At 40.5% G+C, this 22,265-nt stretch overlaps 1 protein-coding gene across 3 annotated transcripts in view; it reads right to left on the bottom strand.

Moving 5' to 3' along the window:
• Positions 1–3,534: 3,534 nt before the first annotated feature.
• APBA1 (amyloid beta precursor protein binding family A member 1) overlaps positions 3,535–22,265 on the bottom strand; it is a 141,025-nt gene continuing 122,294 nt past the window's right edge. For all 3 annotated transcript variants that reach the window (XM_038403220.2, XM_038403221.2, XM_043515570.1), the window contains 7 exons: positions 20,304–20,390; positions 19,616–19,801; positions 15,695–15,874; positions 13,423–13,635; positions 8,352–8,471; positions 7,497–7,637; positions 3,535–7,062 (listed from right to left, as the gene is read on the bottom strand). In XM_038403220.2, the coding sequence (XP_038259148.1) occupies positions 6,991–7,062; positions 7,497–7,637; positions 8,352–8,471; positions 13,423–13,635; positions 15,695–15,874; positions 19,616–19,801; positions 20,304–20,390 (999 nt within the window). In that variant the 3' untranslated portion in view covers positions 3,535–6,990. The remainder of the gene's footprint in view (positions 7,063–7,496; positions 7,638–8,351; positions 8,472–13,422; positions 13,636–15,694; positions 15,875–19,615; positions 19,802–20,303; positions 20,391–22,265) is intronic.

Raw genomic sequence — 22,265 nt, 5'->3', positions numbered from 1 at the left:
GGTGATGAGTACAGCATAAAGTTTATTGCAGAGACAGAACAGAAATATTAGTACAAATCATTCATGCATAGTTTGGCAGAGTCTGAGAGGAAGCATTTTTATAGACATTGTGTTTCACTATTCCAAAAGAGGAATTTGGGAGATATGGGTGGTTCCCAGGAAAGGAGTTGTATTAGGTTGTCAACGAAGCTGAGACAGGGATGTCCACAAAAGACAAAGGAATTGATTTTTCCCATTTGCAGAGTAAAGTATATTATAGAGACACAAGAGTTAAGGTTGAATTGAGTTTTACACTTAGAGCAGCACTGAAACTCTTTAATTCATACATAACAATGTATCTTCCCCCAAGTGTACAGCACTTACAGTATGTGCATTGAGTGAATTTTCTAAGAATTTACAAGTATAGTTGTTAATGAGCTAAAATGGGTCCTTTTATCTCCTATCAGCCTAGAGCAGTGGTTCTCAAACTTTTTTTTTTCGTGGACCACTTGAAAATTGCTGAGGGTCTCAGCGGACCACTGAATGATCTTTCCAAATGTGGTTTGTACCATTAGCTATTGTAAAGCGCTTTGGATAAAAGTACTATATAAAAACCCCAATAATAATTAACTTTTTTTGTTCTACAAATAAAAGCACACAACTCATATTTTAATATCAGTAGTCTTACCTTTCTAATGAGATGGATGTGCCCTCTCCCTCCTGCTGCCGCAGCCCCCGAGCTGGGGCTGGGAAGGAGGGGGGTCTCTCCCCCACCACAGCAGCCATAGAGCTGAGGCTGGGAAGGAGGGCCATCTCTCCCCTGCAGCTGCAGCCTTGGAGCTGGGAAAAGACACCTTTTTCTCTGGCTGCTGCAGCCTTGCACATCCCAAATTCCCCCACCCCCTCTTCTCACCCCACTGCCCCCTCCCACCTGCTCCCTATTCCTCCCAAGGCCACTACCTCACCTTACATGTGCATCTTCTCCAGGGTCCAGGCATTTAATTAGTGGAGCCACGCCTGCGCAGCTCTACTAGTTAGGTGGGTGGCCCTTCATTCTCTTGTGTGCGACCGCCCAGGGACACACCTTAGAGGGAACTATCCGCAGACCCCCCGAATGGAGCTCGTGGACCACTGGTGGTCCGCGGACCACAGTTTGAGAACCTTTGGCCTAGGGCATTGCCATCTTCCCTGAGGGCAGCCCACAGCCTAAGTTCAATCAAGAACAAATAAGAAATCATGGCCATTTTGAAAGAGGGCAGTTCTTTTTGAGTTTCTCTGAAAGAAGAGGTTTTATGTGGAACAAGAAAAATTCTGAAGTGTCTTTAAAAATCAACATAATGTACTCTGGGAGCATGAACACTAAAACAGATTAATCATACAGTTATTGCAATTGCATCACTATAACGGAGTCAAGGGTCTTTGCGTGCATTTCTATACCTTACATGTTTAGGTTTCTTTTAAGTTTAACTTTAACTCTGAATTTCTGGGTTTATAACGCTTGTGTTTGGGATAATGACAGCAGGTCTGGAATATATTTTTCCCTAAATTACTGAAATGTACTCTCAACCTCAATCCAATTTTATAATTTTTGCCTTTGAATAAAAGAGATTTTTTAATATGGGATTGTTGCTAGTGGAAATGGAATCTGGATGGCATGCAAAAAGTAACAACACAAAGATGCCTGATGTAAAAGGTGCAAGATCCAAGTTTTTCCATCAGAAAATTAATAAAAAGATTAGAGAAAGCTACAGAAGTTCCAAAACCTAGTGACAACTCACCTGATGAGTTTCAGAGCAGCACTGATGGTTATAAATGCTGGACATCATAAGGAGGCTTGAATCCAATGGTTCTAGTAGATGGCTCTTGGCTTCGGAATAACAAAAACCTCAGTGAAGTAGAATACTATGTGAAATGAGATCATTTCAATGTGTCCTTCAGTCCATGATACGTTAATACTCTTACCGGGAACGCTGGCTGTCAGATTCTTTGGTTTCTTAGGAAGCACCGTCTTTCTCCAGAAGAGTCAGACAGCTTCACGGATAATCTCTTTATACATAATCCTATTTGCTGCAGAACAATCTTATCAGTAGCCCACTCTGCAGTCAACAAAAATTCCTTGGATCCCTCACATGAATGGCTCTCAGCTGCACATAAATTGATGACCTAATAAAGTTGCTGGTCTCTCCTTAAATCAATGAAGTCTGTATTCTACAGCCCTTGCAGTATCTCAAAAGGAACAAGTATTGTCTGCAGAGGATGCCTATCCACAAACAAGTCAAGCAGCCTGCACTCCTTGTGTCAGGTATAAAAGTGAAATGTATTCCTAACTGTGTAAACTGGCCCTTTGCAACTCGTGTGTAAAAATCATGAGATATCATAGTAGCAAGTTAATGAGGTTTAGGAAGATTAAACACTGTGAGCTTTCAATTTTACAACTTAAAGGAAATGTTCCTTCGCTTCCAGTAACAAAATATGAATAGTCACAAACCAAAAAAACCTTTATTATGATGGATTTAAGGTTGTAAATATCAATGTTTTTAAAAAAGGGATTCATGCATCTGATGAAGTGAGCTGTAGCGTAATTTATTATGGTCAAATAAATTTGTTAGTCTCTAAGGTGCCACAAGTCCTTTTCTTTTTGCGAATACAGACTAACATGGCTGCTACTCTGAAACCTGTCATTAGAAAGTTGTAATTTGACTAAATATAGCCTGGAAGTATGCCGTGAAGCTTAATCTTAGCTCTGCTCTTTTGTCACACCCATCCTCCTTTTACTGGCGGGAGATTACTCTTGCTCCCATTATCACACAAAAGAAAAGTAAACGTTTCCCCCCTTGCATATGTGAATTAAAATACTACAGGTTTTTGTTATACTATATAACCAGCAGGCTCCCTTCCGTCCTATATCAGGTACAATGGTATCTCAGGCTCATCTACATTGTTGCAAGGTATTGGAATGTCTGTCACCTGTGTCAGATGTACATAGTAAAAACTGACTGCTAGCTTGGGTGAGGCCTCTGGCCACAGCAGAGAGGGTGAATAAGACAAAGAGTGGGATCTCCAGTCCACAGAGTAGTGTGTGGGGGAAGAAATCTTCTGTGGCCCATATGAGTAGGGTAACGTGAGGTGTTGTGGCCTATATCCAATACAGGTAAAGGCAAGATTAGACTTTCATATTAACATTAGTGAATCAATGTCTGAAGTTGCAAAGCCAGTTTTTCTTCTACAGTCTCTCTGGTGTATACTACTTCTGCAGATTCAAGTTCTCATTAGAATTTGTTGCACACAAAAAGTTCTTTGAAGACTTAGGGCTTGTCTACATTTAAAATGCTACAGCGGCACAGATGTGCCACTATAGCTCTTCAGTGTAGACACTACCTGTGCTGACTGGATTCTCCTGTCATCAGCATGGGTAATCCACCTTCCATCGAACTAGTGTTGCCTACTCAGGGATTTAGGTCACCTTAACTACACTGCTCAGGGCTGGGGATCAAGCACTCCCCCCAAAAATATTCATTCAATATTGGTGATCACATCAGCAAACTCTCAGCCATGCCCAATTTGTTTTTGTTTTTTATTGTTGCAAATGTTACCGACATTAGCGCTCCATTAAATAAAGGAATGTAGCACAGTAAATACATCACAACAAAACAGCTGGCTAAAAATAAAAAAATCAATCAAACCACTGGAGCTGCGTTACAGACAGAGGGTCAGAGACCTGTGACAAAAAAAGTCAGAGGAATTACATTCAATAGATGTGCAGTATCAACATTCCAGGCTCACATATATTTATATATATATTTATATTTATATATAGTGATCGAGTTTAGTGTTTACAAAGAACAATATTGTTACAAATACAATACTATACTTTTCCCAACGCTTTACAATAATTTCTATTCACCCTCTTTACAGAACAATAGTAAAACTTCATATTCTAAGTACTGTGCTAAATATATACAAGAAATCTCACCCACATCGCCATCTTCATAAACAGATTTAATTTAGAAAATTAAAAAAAAAATCTGCACTCAAGAAATACAAACCAAGCCTTAAATTATAAACAGATTCAAATGAATAAGTGTGAAACCTACCAATAAAAAAATAAAAGGACATTTCATTCTTAATGTAAACACTGAAAAGTTAGTAATATTGTACTAAACAGTGAAGGGACAGCTTTGCAGGACCTTCACGGAAGAGAAGGAATGTAAAATGGTAGGTTATTCCTTTCAACCCCTGGACAATTTTACTCATCTAAAATACTAACATAAACAGCTGCTCTAACATCTTTTAAACATCAATGGAAAAAACAACAGAATACGGAGGTGTCAACTCTCCCTTTTAAGTTCACTGTATTTCTGAAACACGCTTTTCCTTTCCAGACTAAGCTTGTGGGACTGTTTACATTAGGAGCGCATAGTCTATCTGTCTGTCTGTCCGTCCCTGTTCAGAAATCACAATACATCTGTTGTCATAGAATAATTCACATTTTCAGTGAGGTCCCAATCCGGCACTCACATGTGCAGTCCCAATGAAGTCAATGGGTTACTCAGGTGCCTAAAGTTAAGCACACATGCGTTTGCAGGATAGGGCCCTTAGTTTCTAAGGATCAGTCACTGTTACAGCCCTATAGTCATTTGCATACTGAGGGCTTGATTCCTCAACGGGAGTTGACTAGAGCCACAAAAGCAGAAAATTAATACGGGAGTTAAAGCTGGAAACCAGCAGTGTGGTAAGTATGTCTTCAAGAGTAGCTTTCCACACAGGCAATTTATGGAAAGGCTGCACTGTATATAATCTTCTAAATGACACGTGGTATATATCATATTTACATATATTACTATACATATGGGAAGTTATGAAAAAAAATTCTTCCTATGACCTTTATAAACCAGATGCCTGACCATAAAAACTGTACTCACAAGTAATTCACAATCTATTTGCATCTGTCTGATGGCAGAGTAAATACTAATCTGGATTAACACCATCATGCCCTTGTAAAATTTGTTATTCCAGAGATTGGGATTTGATTATCTAACAAGAACTACTGTACGTCAAATAATTGTACAGTACTCATTCATTTACTACAACTGCTTACTCACCATTCCACTATCTCCCTCAAATAGTTCCAGCATTTGCTGCCAGTTGAAATAAAAAGTTTATCTTCTTTCTCTCCACTCAGTCCATTGTTTTTGAAGGGAAAATTGGGTCCCTGATCACAGACGGAACTAAGTGATCAGACAAAGGCAGAGTTTTCACAGCTCACTTATTAACGGAAATGCACACACATGTATATCTAATCTATGAAATCTCTGGAGACAATTCCAAACGTCATCTCCAGTCTGCAACCACAGTGCTTATATTGCACAGACCATCCCTCATTAAATGAGACACTGATGTTAATGGCCATCACCCCCCTTCCCTCCCCAAAAAGGAATGAGATTTTTGTTTTGTCCTGCTCCAGTATTTTCATCACATTAAATCTTTGTGTTGTAATAAGATGCAGCAAAAGCTACTACTTTTGATAAATTTAAAGGCATCCAACTGGTCTAAATTCACAGTTATATACGAGTTTAAATGCGAGTACACAGGACTAATGGAACATAACTACTGTACATGGAATAGAGAGGTCTCTCCTTCTGGAGGGAGGAGTCACTACTACTATTACTATCTTCTTCCCCTCCTCCCCGCGCTCTACTCTCCAAAATTTATAGACCACGCAAATCCTTGATATCATGCACTCCATCACCACGTTTTTGAAACCTCTTCTTCATTGTACAAGTACATAAAAACCCTTTAATGTCCTACAAATGGAGAACCATCGATTAACTTATATATATATATATTTTACAAATAAATTAATTTCTCCTCACTCCCATCCCACCTCCCCCACTGTTATCCAGATCATGAGCAAAAGAAAAAAAAAGTAATTAAAAGTAAACAAACAGTCTTTGGACCAAAGATATGTTAATACTGGCTCAGAGTAATAAAACTACTTACAACTGTATGTAGACCTATTTTTGTTCAAATTTCATAAATATCAAGCACATAGTTTTAAATATATATATATACATACACACACACACACACACCCCACACACCAATGAGAAATTGTGTATTTAAGAGTTTTAAAAATTTAGATTTTCAGCAAAAGCCCCCAAAATATAATTCCTGTTGTATATTTACAGGCCACTTAACATTCTCCTACCTCTGAGTAGGGAGGGGGATATAAATGATATCCTACATCTAAAAATGAAGAAAGATTTTTTGGGTGAGGAAAAGACTCTACTACCTGGGAGACCAAATGGTGAAAGTACCTCCTCTAGTACGGGCTAGCGAGGACAATGACACACTTACGCATTTCAGCAACATACAAACCACCTTTGAGGTTACATGATCCTGAAGAATAAACGTTAAAGACAATTAAAAGGTGTGCATTTGAATTATGAGTTTTACCACAACATCACTTACTCATTCTTCATAGGCTTTTAACTTCTCCTTTAGGGCAAAACTATCCCCTTGGTTCTCTGCTCTCCCTGTGTATGTTGAACTCTTTGTTGGTAATGTTATGCTCAGTGTGCACAGAGAGAACAGTATAATGGAGTCAAAAATCTTCTATGTGGAGTCCAAGAGGAGAACTTTACCCTGTGGTTTGATCTGTTTGTAAAGCAAGCTTTCTAATTTAGCAATACTTAATGTATTTGTGTTGTCGAGTTATGGCCATAAAAATATGACCGATGACGGAACTTGAAGAAGTGCAATCAGTCCTTTGTTAAACTAGCTGTGAATAACTAATTTTTCTCTTCTATGAGGAATTACATAAAGCTTAACTTGTAAAAAGATGCAACAAAAAAAGTCTCATGGAAATTTTTTTCCCTGTACGCAGCAAAATGTTGGGGAGAGAGAGAGAGAGAGAGAGGTCTCTGCAGACACAAAAATGCAGTACTAGAAACACAACCACTGACGAGGAGAAACATCCTCCATGCATGTTGTGAAGGTGAGGTATTGGCCTTAGATGTAAACTGGCTGCTCCTGAGCAGTCAACAATCTGTACATGGCCGCTGGCATGGTCTTCATATGAATCTGGGTGGAAACAAAACAAATCAGTCAATGCGCCTCATACACATGATGCAACGCTTTGGAAATAAAAGGGTTTGTGTGCTTTCATGCTTAGAGGGTATGTATGCGTAAGGGAGAAAGTGGCCCAAGATGAGGAGAAGGAAGTAGCTGCAGTGACATAGTAGAGGGGAAAGATGTAACCAGTGAGTTTTCATGCCTATGCTAATGTTTATTGCAGCGCAATGCTGAGAGTTGTTGAGATCTTGCAAACCTTGGTTAGGTTAACAGAAACTGTGGGCACTCAGCACCTCTCACGCAGGCTATTAAAAACTATGAAATCACTTTAACAATAAAGCCTGGTTTATCCTATTCTCATTTCCAGTATTTATATTTGGATGGTGGTAGGCAGCAAGAGGCAATGGTGCTGAAATGTGTAATATCATCCATCCAGTTCCTACCTCACCAACAGCATTTGAGAGAACATGAACAATCTTTTCATGGGGTGTTGCTACAACGCTCTGTCCGTTGATTTCAATGATCCGATGGCCCACTCGTACTCCTCCACGCTCTGCTATACCTCCTCTCATAAGGCTACAGATCTTGAAAGGAAAGGACAAAGTTATCAATGCTAAGAATGTTAAATTGTAAAACAACAGAGGTTTGTTCACAAATGACAAACTCAACATTTAAATAAACAAGTCTCCAAAGTGTAAAAGAGTTCTTTTTTAAAATACAGTGAAACACAGATCAGGGTAAAATGGTCTAGAGTAACTGTTACAAAGTCAGTAATCGGCTTATAAAACATAATGACCACCACCTCCTCTAGGTGCATAAATACAAACAAAATAAGTTGGCCATTGAAAATTACTAGTATTAACCCTTTGGACACTGGCATTTTGAAAATTTAGGAGATTGCATAGGTCCATAGTCTCTAAAGGATTTAGAATTGTATACCTTTGACCTTCTCTGATTGTAAAGAAGACTCTTTCTTATAAGACCTTTAATGGCTCAGTTAGATATACAACTAATGTAGCCTGTGAACAACTTGCCCCTTTTGGTTCTTTAGCTTAAAATCTCTCTCCTATTCCTACGATTGACTTTATACTCTAATATGACAAAGTATCTTTTCCTGCTTTTGACATGGAAAGGAGGATAAGCCATAGGGAAGGTAATAAATTTTCTGATAAATCAGTTTTTATGTCTTACAATCAGAATGTGTGCATAGCCGTTGATGAGCTAAGAGGTTTGCAAAAAAATTTCACAGCTATAAAAAGCATCACAATAGAAATCCAAGGATTGTGAAAGCTACTTACGATCCCATTCTGTACACTGAAACCCAGCTGATATCGGAGGTCAGGTCTTCTGATCAAGACAGTGGTTACTGGAGGACATCTCACTATATTCAGTTTAATCCGGGCCTGGTTTTTCAAACCCTTTAAAAAAATATATATATACACACCATGACAACGATGGGTGCAGGTGAGCTGAGACAGCTGAAAACTGTCAGTGAAATAAAACAATAGTTTGAATGCTAACCTGGAAATAATACTGAACAAGCAGTTTGCTATGTATTCATTATTACAAAGTAGGATTCCTAATAAGTATCAGATATAAGCAATATGACAATCTGTTAACTGAATGATGCAATGTGAACCTCTAGCTGTCAATATTTTGACATGGTCATTTTAAACTGCGAAGAAGTTAGATTCCTGTGGGCAATTTCTTTACTTTGGAACACAGAACGTTGTTCTACAGAAAGCGGGGGGTTGGGGGGGGCGGCGCAAAGAAGTAGGTCTGTGCAATTAAGCTGAAAACTGTCACATATTTTGTTGTAAAAATAAAGTCTTAAATATGCACTTAAAATGGCTGCAAACAGGTACCTTTCCTGGATATGCGCATTCAATTCTGTAATGCAAAAGGCAGAACTTACTTAAGTTCTGCCCACTGAATGCTTGTATAAGCAACGCTCAGAGACTCCCTCATTCTAAACTGAGAATATCACATTCAACCTGCAATCTTGGTTAACTACAACAAAGCACTATCAAAATAGAAGATGACTGCATATATCTGACCCTCTCACGGTTTGAAGTTCTCACTACTCTTTCCTATAGACCAACCCATCTAATCTTCTCTGTCTTTCTCCCAGAGTTAAAGTATCTTTTTTTCCTGTAAAGTATCCAGAACAGAACATACATTTCTCTACACTAGAATACTGTTTAAACATCCAGGCAACGCACAGACAACCTCTAACAATCACAATTCCCCCCAAAAAAGGAAAGCTATGTTAATGCCCAAGAAGTGCCTGTGGCTACTTTTAACATTCCACTATCTGTCTGATTTACTCAAAGAGTAAAATCCTGATCCCATTAAAGTCAATGGAAGTTTTGCAATTGAATTCAATGGGACTAGGGTGTTACTCATAGTCTGAAAAGATTTCCTGATCTGTACAGGGAGTTATACTAAAGTTCCCAAGCTTTCAAATGTTTTTTTCTTGCTGATTTTGTAGGGCCTCTCTCTACAAGACCCAGAACTTGAGTGTCTGTGCCATTCTGCTGGGTCAAATAGCTTTGGAACAACCCCAGAGTGCATGTCAGTCCATTACCAAGCAAGTAGAGAAGCCAAAAATGAGAAGGAAATCTTCATTCACCTATCTGTAGGGGGAAAAGGTTGAAGTGGTGTGGCGTAAGAGGGGAAGGGAGGGAGGACAAATCTGAACTGAATCAACCAGCTTCCCTTCAGCGACCAGGTTAGTTTGGAAGTCAGTCTGTGCCTTTGTTCTAATACAGAAGATGCCCGAAGCCAACCTGCTAAGTCTAAGACGTTTTTGTTAATTGATCCTTATTGATCTACAGACATAACCCACTGTTCTTTTTAAGGGGAAGTAACCAAAGTATCCCTCTTGGGCTAATGGTGTTCATACTTATTGTTTCTACTAGTATGCAGATGCAATCAAGTGCAATTTAAAATGGCCTCTTAAACTTCTCTCTCCTTTAATGGAAGAAAGAAACTGGCTATATTAAATTTGATTCTAAGTAAGGAAAGGGGTGCTTACTTGGGAGCTTATGTTAAGTACAGATCCATTCAATCCTCTCACCCATTGCTCCAAGAGGGTCTATTTGCCTGACAACTATGTCTAACTGCCTATTTATATTTATGGCAGTTGTATGCACCCACTCAGGGGTGGGAGGACAAACCGAGAGGAAAGAGTGCCAAAGCATTTCATTTCTTTGGTCTCTGCATAGCACTGCACTCAGCATGGCTTGTTAATCAAGGCAACACAGGCTGGCTATAAGTGGGCATGCTGCTTTGGGAACCAAAGCAAATGAGATTATGAAGTGAGAAGAGGCAGTTCCACAGCCAGCTGGCTCTCAGCAAAACACAAGGCCCACTGTATTTTTTGCTCTACTTCATTCCATTTACTTCCATGTATTTTATTTACTGTCTGTGATGCATACACTAATCATAATCAGTGATCATCGACATACCATAGGGCAATCGGCCTTTATGGATTACATACACAGAAACAAGCAAATAGTAAGTATCCAGTTTGCATTCATTTGTGGCAAGTATGTGTGTTTGCAACTCCAAGTGTGCACTGCACATGTATTTTTGCATGCTCCTTTTTAAAAGAAAGAAACACGGGCTCCTAGTGAGCAATTTCTAAATTTTACAGAAATAATGCAACCCTTAAACATAGTCAGTTCATAATATTTTATATGTTGGGAATCCATGCCAATAGGAATAGAAAAAGTGTGATACTAGATTAGTCCAGGGGTCCATGCACACCAGATGCTTGAGAAAAAGATGAAAGTAACAAAAGATATGGAATAGCCATTCCAAACAGGAAGTTTCTTCCTAATCCCGTCAGTTAGCACTTAGTTTATGGTTGATTAGTATGAAGGTTTGGATCCCTCATTTAAAAAAAAAATCCTCTGTAATATAATTGTGAGTATTCTCATTATTCACATAAACATCCAGTTGTTTGTATAGTAGCCTGGTTCTTAGCATGCTAAGGAATTTTTGCAATGGTAAGATCTTTGTACATTCTCTGAATATCTATTTTGGCCGATAATATACATACTGCTGGCCATTGATCTTGTCCTTCCAAGGAGAAGATGACCCATATGTTTGCAATGCTTTAGAGCAATCTAGTTGGATCTGTTCATACATCAGTTCTGAATCACATGCATATATATTATATACATCTTTTTTTGCATGTGATTCAGAACTGATGCATGATCAGTTCCAGATAAGTTTGCTGAAAAGAACTGCAATCTATGGGTCATCGTCTCATTGGAAGGACAAGATTAATGGCCAGCAGTCCCCATGACAACAGCCAAATGTGGCAACAAAAAAGGGACCGAAGCATGTGTGTCAGAATGAGATCTCCATAGCAACGAGTTAGTGGCGGTGCTCTTGTTGGAGAAGCAACCAGGGAGATTCTCAAGACACCATCGCAGCCGTCCATTTGGAAGGACTCTGGAAGAGGAGGAGTGCGCTGAAGCAGACATTCTATATGCCAGGCCTGACAATAATTACACTTTTGGAAATAACTGGTGAGATGGGAAACAAGCAGAACAAAAGTGAGAACAGTAAGAGGTCTGGTAACAAAATAGCTGGTTCAGGTTGGTGTAATTGGAATTCCTTAACAATTGCACCTCTCTATGCCAGCTACAGACCCTTGCCCTCAAGGTAGGAATTTAGCCCCAGGAAACACAAGGCTATTTTTGCTGTCACCCCCTTTCCTTTCAGGTGGGAGGAGACTTAGTTTTCAGGTGTGATCTCCTTAGTTGCCTCAACATCAGCAGAGGCTAAATCAAGCCCTGGCTTCCATCTTGGTGAGATCTTCCTAATTTTGGGCTTCCAGGGGGAAGGATGCAGCCAGTTTCTTTTGCTCCAATCTTCCTCCATCTGCAGGTTAGACCTTCAATCTGAAAGCGTCCTGAATATGCCATCATAATCCTGGGCTGAGTTTGTCCTGATCATTAAGAAACAATCTGAGCTTGGAATATGCAATTACATTTAAAGAGGGCCTGGGTAAAGGGAATAAAGCAGCTATAACACCAAGTTTCTAGGTATCCAAGGTAAAAAGCAACAGAAAGTTGATTTATTAGACGTATGTTTTTTTCAGGAAACCAGGCTGCTTTTACCACGGTTTGACTGTATTGCACTCAGACAAGGAGTAATGGTCAGAACACATTAAATGTTCACATGCTAGGCTAAGTATTTTCAGATGCACATATTTTAAATCTTTGTAGCAATTTTTTAGTTCAAGTGCTAAGAAACCAACCACAGCCTACATACAATTTGGAAGGGACACACAGACATTTATTTTGTGAACTACTAGACAAAATAATTTTGTTTCAAAACAAGCTAAAGAAAATCACCTGGCAAAAGCTCAGCAAAAAGGATTATAAAAATCCAACTTTACTCTGCATTTTGCTGGGTTGTTTTACAGAAGAATTTATAGATGTCAGATGTACCATTTCAGTATGTGACCTACAAACCATGTGGTGCAGCAAGTTGTAGGGTAGCTATTTGTTTCAATTTAGTTTTGCCTATGACATTCTCAATGGATGCAGCATTTTCTTTCCATGAAACAGAAATGATTAAATACCCGTTCTCTTATAAATTGCAGCTACTCCAGAGATTCTTCTTTTTCACTTGACATGCCTGCTTTTTGCAATCACATACTCATGTAAACGTAAACTTGTCCCAATTAAATGTCCCATAGTGTTACTAGGTTGAAAAAAAAATGTACACTTCAAAATATTCACAAGTTAACACCATAATCATATAGAAGACAAATATGTTTTATAGTTTAAAAATATAAATTATCCAATTTACTACATTTGTTTTATCAGTCTTAGCACTCTGGGTCAAATTCCAAAATCCTTTTCTTCAGTCCTTACTGAAGCTAGGCTCCAGTTGACTTCAATGGAAGTTTTGCTCAAGACTGAGATATGGCTTCAAGATCTGGCCCTTTTTCTCTGAATAGTTTTGCGCTTTGTGAATGATGAAACACAAAGTAAGGCCAGGGTGGCAAAAATGGTCTTGTAGTTAAGGCCCGGGACTGTGGGGGAGCCAAGCTTCTATTCTCAGCTCACCATAGATGTCTTGTGTCAACTTACGCAAGTCAAAGCTCTGCATTTTCATTTCACCCTCTGTGAAATGGGGATGATATTAATATTTCCCATCTCACGGGGGCCTACAAGGCTATATTAATTAGACTTTGCAAAGTGCTTTGAGATCATCGGATACAAATTGCTATACAAATACAAATTATGAGTGTTTTTAGAGAACATCTTTAATATACATCTTTATTATCTTCCACTATTCCCATGCAGTTTTTAAATATGTAACATTTAAGAACATTCCCTGTACCTTTATAATACTCTGGCACGTTGAGAGTGGTAAGCCGACTAAGCTGGTACCATTAATTGACATGATCTGATCCCCTATGTTCAGCTTTCCCGACTTCTCTGCTGGTCCTCCATGCATCATGTTGGCTATAATAACTGTGGGCAAGATGGATCCCCAGCCAGATTCCACAATCACGACACCTAGAATTTCTCCCTTTTGCTTTTCAATGTAAACCTGAATTAGGAGATAGAAATATAGTTTCAAACTGATATTATTCTCAGCTACAGAATACAGCCAGTGCGGACATGTACATAAATATCAGGGGTGGGCATACTACAGCCCAGGGGCCTTTCAGACATTATAATCCAGCCCTTGAGCTCCCACCGGGGAGAGGGGCTTGTCCCACTCCAGCTGGGGAACAGGGTCGAGGGCTTGCCCCGCTCTGCACGTGCCATGGCTCCGCGCAGCTCCCGGAAACAGTGGCATGTACCTCCTCTGGCTCCTATGCGTAGGAGCAGCCAGGGGGCTCCGCACACTGCCCCCACCCCAAGCACTGCCCCCGCAGCTCCCTTTGACAGAGAACTACGGCCAATGGGAGTTGCAGGGGCGGCACCTACAGACAGGGCAGCGCGCAGAACCGCCTGGTTGCATCTCCACATAGGAGCCAGAATGAGAACATGATGCTGCTTCCAGGAGCCGCCTGAGGTAAGTGCCACCCAGAGCCTGCAACCCGACCCCCTCCCACACTCCAACCCTGTGCTCCAGCCTTGATCTCCCTCCTGCCCTCCAAACCCCTCAGTCCCAGCCCGGAACAGCCTCCTGCACCCCCAATCCCTCATCCACAGCCCCATCCCAGAGCCCGCACCTCCAGCCAGAGCCCTCTGCCCTCCACCCCCCGCATCCCAACCCCCAGCCCAGAGCCCCCTCCTACATCCTGAACTCCTCATTTCTGGTTCCACCCCAGAGCCCGCTCCCCCAGCCAGAGCCCTCATCCCTCTTCCATACCCCAACCCCCAATTTTGTGAGCATTCATGGCCCACCATACAATTTCCATACCCAGATGTGGCCCTCGGGTCAAAAAGTTTGCCTACCCCTGATACACATAGACACCAACACAGACACACACAACTTCTCTGTCTCTTTCTCACTCCAAGGCAAAAACAACGAAACAGATGTGTTAACAAATTTCTAATTTATTTCTAGCGTGAAATAAGTCAGCATATGAATGATGTTTTATCTTACAAGAAAACATCATAAAAGGTATTGGTGGGGGGGCCAGGAGAGAGTGAGGCAAACCTGCAGCTGGACCAGGGCTGCTCACTCAGCTAGCGACTCACCCCTCCAGCAGAACCTGCTGTGACTCAACCCTCTGGCATGATGCAGCAGCCTATTCCCCGCCAGGGCCCAGATCAGATAGCCCCAAGGCACAGGTATTTCAGCTTCACAGCAAGTTAGTCAAGCCTGCCCTTGGTCCTATCCCTGTGCCGGTTCCTGCCCCCTGCTTTGTCCGTGCCCTGCCCTGAGGCTGCTCCAGCTTGCTCCTGACCCTGCTCTAGCCCTGCCTCCAACTCCTGACCACCCAGGCCCCTGGACTGACTCCACCCAGCTTCAATTTTTGGCCTGCTTCCTGACTCTGAGTACGATCCTGATTTGGCTTGTCTATGGACTCTGACCCATGGACTGTCTCCAGTTTCAGCGCTGTCCTCAGCTCTTTCCCGACCCTACGACCAGCTTCGACCACCATTCCAGCCACCAGGTCTGACCACCTACACCCCCGGGCCTCACAGGAGGTGGTGGTGATGGGGTGGTGCAGGTAGGACTACAACAGTGAGAATGCGCTAGAGACTGGATTACATACCCTATACACTGCAATGGTACACTGGTTCATCTTTATTAATAAAACAAGCAAAAAATATACTGCTTTAAAACAAACCTGGAGACAAACGCGTTCACCAACCCTAACGTCTCCATAAAATGTATGTTATTTGTTAAATCAACAGCTTGTTTTAAGTTCCTTTTACTGATGTGCAGTGTCCCATGTATTTGAAAATTGTTTGGTAAAACAGCACAGAACAGATGGCAAATCACGGTAACACTGATGAACTGACGGTTCCCTGTTCACTCTTCAAACAGAATTGCCACTGAGTGTCCTACCGGGGAGAAGAGTGCTCTAGGCTGACCTGATGAAAGTCATTTATGGGAAACGCTAATGGCTTTCTAATTGCTCCCAGTATTAGCTTGCATTTGGGACAGACCAGCCTAATACTACTATCATCAGAAGACTGGGACATACGTCTTTGCAGTTTTCAGACTTGGAAAAGTGAATGAGGTCATCATTGTACATGTCTTGGGTGTTGAGCAGGTCACTGTACTCCTTCTGGCTCAGGTCTTCTGGATTTATTCCATTTGCCCTCAGGAATTCCTGGTAGGCCACACTAAATGCTTGACCTATGGATTGTGCAATCAGCTGTGCCTGCAGCAGTTCCCCCCAAAAAGGAAAGGAAAATATCAAATACATAGCATTGCTGATGGTCTTGTTCGCTGACACTTGAAGTTACAATCATGCTGTAAATAGTTCTGCCATATTAATAAGCCACTTTTCAGTTTTTTTCCTTTAATATCATTTATAACACTAAAGACCAGGTTCCAACTTGTCCTGTATTAGTTTATTTTGATTTCTGTGTGAATAAAAAGAATCTCTATCGCAAGCTCTAGGCACTGGACAAAAATTACACACACAACAACAAAAAATCCCCAACAATCTTATCCTCAACCTATACAATTATTTAACTCAGCAAGGCAAGCTGTTACAACTGAAAAGGAAGAGTAGTGGGCCTTCCTTTCACAGATGAGAACTGCTGAAGTAAACACAAAAAAAATCCTTCCTTCATTGTTTGACAATTAGGCTGGAGAACAAGAACACTATATTACATTAGCTGTCTTGGATGTCTATTGGGTAACACAGGCAATAACTGGGCTGCTCTGACCTTTAGCCACAAGCAGTATCATCATTCTCTTACAAGCCAGCATTACATGAACACACCTATAGGAAAAATATGACTCTTAAAAGAATATTTGTTCCTCTTTTTTTCTTTTGAAGTCATCCTGCTTATATTTGTATCTGCTACCTATTGTCCATCTGATAAAGACTGACTATGTTAAACTACTCTCAAACTGGTGCAGATCTCATTGATAACAACAGATGATCACTGGCACTTAAGAGGATGTGGTCACAATTACACACGCGTGTGCACGCACACACATGTATGTTGGGCCACATTTTCATAAGAGTTCAACTCTCATTTAAGCACCAAAATAAATGGATAGATTTTGGGCATTGAGCTCTTTTGAAAATCTGGCCCCAACTGTAGATGCTGAGTAGTTGGGAATCTAGCACTGAGCTCTTTTGAAAATTTGTTCCATTATCAACAGTTTAGTCTCCATTGCTTAAAATACCTTATTAGAAACTCAAAAATAAACTTTCCCTATTGATTGTCCTTTTCCATTTAAGTATTTAATTCCCAACCTCCCTGTGTTTAATGGAGCTGAAATGAAAACACCATTTTAATTGTTTGGGCACAGAGTTTGTAGACCATAGTACTATAATTTGGAAGAAATTATGTTAGTTAATTGCTCCTGCAGAAGCAGCAGAAAGAGTCACATAGTTTCTTGTGATTCTTGCTTGAACATGTCAGTCTCTCTAGGATTTGCACATTACATTCCTCAACAGATTAGGGCAATTTAAAACAGGGACAAGTTTTGGCCAGCATCCCAGAGTTTGATGATGTAATGATTGCTAGTTAGCTGTTGGGTAGAGTAGGATCATTCTAAAACTAAACGCTTATGGGCTACCTAACTGTCCTTCTGGAGAAGAGAAAATGAGATTGTAATACACACAAACAGACACAAGATTAAGATAATATACCCTGTGGAGCATCGGGGCTCTTTACTTCTAATAGATAAAGTTACGATTTTTTGCTAGCTCTGTATTTTTTCCAATTTATTTTGAATTCTTAATCAAAACTTTTGCAGAATGGTTGAAATAATGTCATGTAACACAAGACCGTTGATCGTGTCTCCTCGAATGTCTCAAAATACTATCAGACCACCTGACTGACTGACATGTTTTTCATCTCCTGACATTTAGGACTTTCCAAGCCAACATTTACTCATGGGGGATGATCATGACCTGCATAAATGTGACCTAATTAAACCTCATTAGGTGACACTTGCGACTTCAGAAGGGGAGTGCCCCATTCTGATTTGCCAACAAACTCCTAATAAGTAGCTCTAAGGGGTAGCAACCAGCCTGGTCATCATAAGCTGAAGGAAAAGAAAAATTGCTTCTGTCCTCTTGCCATGTGATGCCACCATGCCTGAGAAAGAGACCTATGCTTTCTCTGCCCTCAGTTGGTCAATGTGGGTTAGGAGTCTAGAAATGCTCAACATCTACGTTTTTGACATCTATAAGCAAGCAGCCTATAACCAGCCAGCAAGTCCATTGACAACCAGATGAGCCGAGAAAGCCACTGACTGAACTTTTTTCAACCATATACCAGTTTCCTGGAGTTGAAGGAAATCACAAGGGTCACAATAGCCATCCTGTAAAAATATCACCTTTGTTTGTTTTCTTTTTCCAATTTTCATTAGTAGAGGAATGCCTCTACCTCAGCATTCTTGCACTTGTCTTTCTTTTTAACTCTAGCAGGTGACAGGTAGCAGGTCTGTGCATGTGGACAGAACCCACAGAATTTATCTGAGAGAGTGGTGCCTATGGAATAGTTTCTCAAAGACCTAAAAACAGACCTTGGTTTAAATAACTTTGCTGTCTAAAAGATCTCACACACATACATTTTATGGGTTGGGAGGTATGTTATTTTCACCTAAATGTAACCAGCTGTGTTATTCTGAATTGTTTTGGAAAGTCTCCTATAAACCTGTGTTCAGGGGGCAGGGAAAATAAATAGATCACCACCTAACCACTCATCATTTGGGCAGGCTATGTTAACTAGCAGAAGAGCTGTAATCTAAACATTAATTTCAAGGTAGGAGTGATCTGACCCTTCCTGTAGCAGTCATCTGACTGAAATAAGTACATCAGTTGCCACTGAAATTGAAAATACCCTATTATTCTGCAGGTTGACAGCTAAACAAGATATGCTGACTTCCCATATTCCTAGATAAAGTTCACAAAATCGTTATCTTATTCAGTATTAACCTGATAAAAAGATTAATTTATTATTTGATATTAACAAATTTTATTTTAAATTTGATTTGCCCATGTGTTTAATTTTATTTTACATTTTTTCTTCAGTTATTTAGCTTAGTTAAAAAAAATAACATAAAATTGGAGAATTGTGTAGACTGATGCATCTTTCCCAGATGTTAGGGCCTAGAACAGCGAGGACCCAATGGTAGATAACAAAGACAACTTAGTATGCCACCTAGTGGTGGACCACAGAACCTGCCTTCTACAGTCCTCACACTGTCATGAATCCAGTTTAATTGGCTAACTTAAAATGGGTTTACAGATGCTTTGCATCTTTCAAAGCAGCATAAAGCACAATGTTGACTCTGGTCCTGAATCTACAAATTCAACTGAGATTTTCATAAATTGAATTAGTATGGACAAAGTATATACCCTGCCACTACAGGTGTCTGCTTAGAGGTATCTGCATGCAGGCCACTTCAGAAGTATACATATATTACATCATTGACTGGGTTTCCTAAAATGCTTTCAGTGTATCCCTTCCAACTGCAGCATCCTCAAGGACAAGAAAGGCCTAGCTGCATCATCCTTATGACATGCATTTATGATCCTAGCAGTAATGTTCATGGGTACAAATCCCCCTGGAAACAAGTTACTGTGATGGATGCTGACTCTCAGGGGCAGATCCTCAGTTGATGAAACTAGCTGTGACAGCAGCCAATATTTGAGGCTCTGCCTCAATGTCTGTTAAAGGTATTTCATTAAGAACAAAACTAAAACACATAAAATGAAAATCTGTGTTTCTAAATGCAGTTTCTTATTTAATAATGACAACCAAAAAGGACCCAATATGCAAAAGTCAGAAAAGTTCCTCTTTTTAGATGAATTCTTTTTATGTAACTAAAAATCAAACAGGACCATCAACCACAGACTTCAATCCTATCCTGACAAATGAGTCTCATATTCTCAAGTGTAACAAAGTAATGAAATAAAATAGCTCCTTACATCCTCAGATTCAAAGACATGGCAAATCATTTTGTATTGCCTCTTCCCATCCTGAGAGGGGTGAGATGCCTCCACATTGTCCTGGGAATTAGAGCGAGGCATTCGCCGCCGAGCCATCAGCACAACGATATTCCCTATATCAGCAATGTAGGAAATGGTCCTCAGAGGATGATCCATCATAGTTTCCTGAGGAAGAGAAATCCTGAGATCAGTGCTCGCTTTGAGCAAATGCTTAGCATGGTTTTGGCATCATGTAAATAGATACTAACAATGTAAGAACAACTGGCAGAAAATGTAAAAACACAGGCTAACTTTATGTATTCTGTATGAAAAGATGTGAAAGAAAAGGGAACCAGCAGTGTCAGTTCCACCAAATGAACTGAAATTCCCATTAAAAAAATTAATGGCTATTATATTTACTGGGTAAAAGAACTCCAAATACAAAAACCCAGTTCAGAGGGTTTGAACATGCACTACACAGAGGATTAAGGACTTGGAATTAGCTACCTCAGCCAAACTCTCTAAGCATTATAGTGAAAAATATCTGAGACACACTGAGAACAGACATGGCACTAGACTATCTGAAGTGCTGTACCGTGATACCTTTCAATAACAGTTCAATAGAGAGTGAACACTACTACGATATTGACAAGGTCCAACCTTGGCAAGGGCACGTCTTTGCCTATACCTGTGTGTCTGCATTCAACACTTTTATTCTCTGCGTAGAGATAAAGAGGTCCACCTCAGTCATGGGCTGAGATTCACCTTCTGGGGCCTGCAAATAAAATGGATTAGAGTCAGGAAATGCATCAGAGAACAGCCTTAATAATGATGTTAGATCACAAACAGGGGTGCACCAAGACACAGTCACCAGAACAGCAATGCAAAACAGAGTATTAAATTGCAGAAGCTAAAGATAAACACAAAGATATGGAAACTATATATAGGGATGAAAGTGTGTTAGATTCAGTATTATTTATAAAACTTAATTCCATTCAAACTCCCTACCCTCTTTCTGATCAAATGAAGTTATAACCCACTGCAGCATGAACTGTATAATCATTCCATGGAAATCAAAATGATTTTCATTTTAACATGAATGCCACATTAAAAAAGGCTTTTTGCATGAGCAATGTACAGGACTAAGGGCAATTCTTGCCTGCAGGATTTCTATATGATGCTAATTATTACAGGTTTCAGAGTAGCAGCCGTGTTAGTCTGTATTCGCAAAAAGAAAAGAAGTACTTGTGGCACCTTAGAGACTAACAAATTTATTAGAGCATAAGCTTTCGTGAGCTACAGCTCACTTCATCGGATGCATTTGGTGGAAAGAACAGAGGAGAGATTTATATACACACACACAGAGAACATGAAACAATGGGTTTATCATACACACTGTAAGGAGAGTGATCACTTAAGATAAGCCATCACCAGCAGCAGGGGGGGGAAAAGGAGGAAAACCTTTCATGGTGACAAGCAAGGTAGGCTAATTCCAGCAGTTAACAAGAATATCAGAGGAACAGTGGGGGGTGGGGTGGGAGGGAGAAATACCATGGGGAAATAGTTTTACTTTGTGTAATGACTCATCCATTCCCAGTCTCTATTCAAGCCTAAATTAATTGTATCCAGTTTGCAAATTAATTCCAATTCAGCAGTCTCTCGTTGGAGTCTGTTTTTGAAGCTTTTTTGTTGAAGTATAGCCACTCTTAGGTCTGTAATCGAGTGACCAGAGAGATTGAAGTGTTCTCCAACTGGTTTTTGAATGTTATAATTCTTGACGTCTGATTTGTGTCCATTCAGTCTTTTACGTAGAGACTGTCCAGTTTGGCCAATGTACATGGCAGAGGGGCATTGCTGGCACATGATGGCATATATCACATTGGTAGATGCGCAGGTGAACGAGCCTCTGATAGTGTGGCTGATGTGATTAGGCCCTATGATGGTGTCCCCTGAATAGATATGTGGACAGAGTTGGCAATGGGCTTTGTTGCAAGGATAGGTTCCTGGGTTAGTGGTTCTGTTGTGTGGTGTGTGGTTGCTGGTGAGTATTTGCTTCAGATTGGGGGGCTGTCTGTAAGCAAGGACTGGTCTGTCTCCCAAGATCTGTGAGAGTGATGGGTCGTCCTTCAGGATGGGTTGTAGATCCTTGATGATGCGTTGGAGAGGTTTTAGTTGGGGGCTGAAGGTGATGGCTAGTGGCGTTCTGTTGTTTTCTTCGTTGGGCCTGTCCTGTAGTAGGTGACTTCTGGCTCCTCTTCTGGCTCTGTCAATCTGTTTCTTCACTTCAGCAGGTGGGTATTGTAGTTGTAGGAATGCATGATAGAGATCTTGTAGGTGTTTGTCTCTGTCTGAGGGGTTGGAGCAAATGCGGTTATATCGTAGCGCTTGGCTGTAGACAATGGATCGAGTGGTATGATCTGGATGAAAGCTAGAGGCATGTAGGTAGGAATAGTGGTCAGTAGGTTTCCGATATAGGGTGGTGTTTATATGACCATCGCTTATTAGCACCGTAGTGTCCAGGAAGTGGATCTCTTGTGTGGACTGGTCCAGGCTGAGGTTGATGGTGGGATGGAAATTGTTGAAATCATGGTGGAATTCCTCAAGGGCTTCTTTTCCATGGGTCCAGATGATGAAGATGTCATCAATATAG

This window comes from Dermochelys coriacea, chromosome 5 (assembly GCF_009764565.3).
Source record: "Dermochelys coriacea isolate rDerCor1 chromosome 5, rDerCor1.pri.v4, whole genome shotgun sequence".
Lineage (NCBI taxonomy): Eukaryota > Metazoa > Chordata > Testudines > Dermochelyidae > Dermochelys > Dermochelys coriacea.
The sequence above is the reverse complement of the archived record's forward strand: the minus strand, read 5'-3'. Positions and strand labels throughout refer to the sequence as shown.